This window comes from Toxorhynchites rutilus, chromosome 3, assembly GCF_029784135.1.
Source record: "Toxorhynchites rutilus septentrionalis strain SRP chromosome 3, ASM2978413v1, whole genome shotgun sequence".
NCBI lineage: Eukaryota > Metazoa > Arthropoda > Insecta > Diptera > Culicidae > Toxorhynchites > Toxorhynchites rutilus.
In genome coordinates this window covers 139,043,004-139,044,999 of record NC_073746.1, presented here as the reverse complement: position 1 = coordinate 139,044,999, position 1,996 = coordinate 139,043,004, and the positions used below count along the sequence as shown (strand labels likewise).

The 1,996-nt window shown below is 39.1% G+C and overlaps 1 protein-coding gene across 1 annotated transcript; it reads right to left on the bottom strand.

The window, feature by feature from the left end:
* LOC129776901 (reticulocalbin-2) lies at nucleotides 1-1,792 on the bottom strand. Its single transcript, XM_055782834.1, has 3 exons — nucleotides 1,658-1,792; nucleotides 638-1,495; nucleotides 1-573 (listed from the first exon to the last, which is right to left on the bottom strand). The coding sequence occupies exons 2-3, from the start codon at nucleotides 1,474-1,476 to the stop codon at nucleotides 402-404; spliced, it is 1,011 nt and encodes a 336-aa protein (XP_055638809.1). The 5' UTR covers nucleotides 1,477-1,495; nucleotides 1,658-1,792; the 3' UTR covers nucleotides 1-401.
* Nucleotides 1,793-1,996: the final 204 nt, after the last annotated feature.

The window sequence follows — 1,996 nt, the reverse complement described above, 5'->3', positions numbered from 1 at the left end:
TTCCATTATCACTCATCGATCAATTCTTCTCACATCTTTTGACTCATAAGAAGCAATGTAATTTGAACTTACACTAGTTTTGATCAGAACGCAGTCACATTATCCATAATGAGAGCATTCACCAAAATAAATATGTACGAAAAACGAGCATACAAATTCTTATGAAATACTTATGAATTATATGGTTGGATTAGTACTTATATAACATTCATTTTCTGCATTTCATAGATAAGGGATGTAGGAGAGGTACGAATCAAATTGTGTATTGACAACTCGATGAGGCTTATAAATAAAATTTATTATAAATACTGGACTTTAAAGACTAGAGTAGGGGAGAAAAATTAGGAGTATCATTGGTTACAAAAATCTAGCCAGTATTCTAACAAAATGATTGCACTACTTTATAGCTCATCTTCGAAATGGTGAATGTTATGCAGATGATCGCCATAATCGGTGGCCTCGCTACCAACAAACACATCGTATTTGTCGATAATCTCCTGGTAGGAAAGACGATCATCGTGATCTTCATCAGAAGAAGCAAACAAATGAGATGCTTCGTCCTCTGCCACTTCACTGAAATAAAAAAAAAACATTGTTCGTAAATTTCAATTGATTTAGAATAACAAAATGCTCGTACTCGTTGCTGGGTAGGATCCACGATAAAACTTCATTTCCATTCAAATATCCGTCACCATCCTTATCAAAATCATTGTCAAAGCGATCCTTTTCGGTAATCAGCCATTCCTTGTCGTGATCTCTGGATTGTTCTGCAACATACTCCTGGAAGTCAATCTTCCCATCTTTATTGGTGTCTTTGTTGCGCATAGTTTGCTTCAGAACAACTGAAAACATTTGAGGGAATTCTTCTGGGGAAATGAACAGGACGAACTCGGATGGATCTAATTTTCCGTCCTTATTGTTATCGGCTGCTTCAAACATTTCTTTGTCGTCAGCCATCAGTTTCCTCTCTTCCTCTTTGCTTGGGTCTGACACATCCATCTTCTGCGATTCCTCGTCCTCGCTGTCCATTCCGTACGTCTCCATGTAGTACTCATCCCAACTAACGGCATCGTCTTGATTCAAGTCCAAATCCTCAAACCTGTCAGTGGCTTCCTCCTCGAGTAAACTTTTGAACGAACGCAATATCCATGCCTTCAGCTCGTGTCGGTCAATGAACCCATCCGAGTTTAGATCCATTTTGAGAACTAACTGCGCCAATCGGCGCTTGGATTCCTCCGGAGAGAGAGTATCGAATTCCTCCGCCTCCTTTACACTACCAAGAATGGCCTCGTGATCGAATTCAGAGTGATGTTCGTCTCCTTCCATATGATGAGCATCTCGGGGAGCATAGCTGCCGTCCTCCAGCCTTTCTTTGGATCCCGTAGCATGGTGACCGTGTTTGTGCGTGGTCGCGGCAAGCGAGATGCTCACTAGCGCCCCGTACAGAAGCACTAGATGGAGGGTATGTTTTGCCATAGTGCAACTTTTTGTAAATCTGTATTCGGAGACAAAAGGAATGTTGTTTTCATTTATTATTCATTGATCTAACACACAAAATTATGATCTATTAATAGAACCGATGCATAGTTTTTAAACCGGTATTTCAAGTTTTAAACGAGCCCGATTTACAATATGTTGCCTTAAAAAGCTTACGTACGAATTATTTCGTCTGATTCCTAGCGAATAGTACAAAAAGACAATTAAAATGAAATCTCGCACTCAGATACGTTTTTCATGCAACTAGCTAAAACCAAATTTACGTGATGTAAACAATACAGGGCGAGATTATTTGACGTCTTATCAATTTGGAGTGCGTTTAGGTATCGATGAATAATTTTCTAGGGATGCTAATGAATGTAGATACCCTTAATGAAAATTTTAAAATGATCTCTCTTGCCACGATTTTGATATTATACGCTCGGACCGTGATGACAAAATACGAGTGCTTTTGGCGATCAATAAGTGCCACTCATTTTTTCGAATATACTTTCCACCT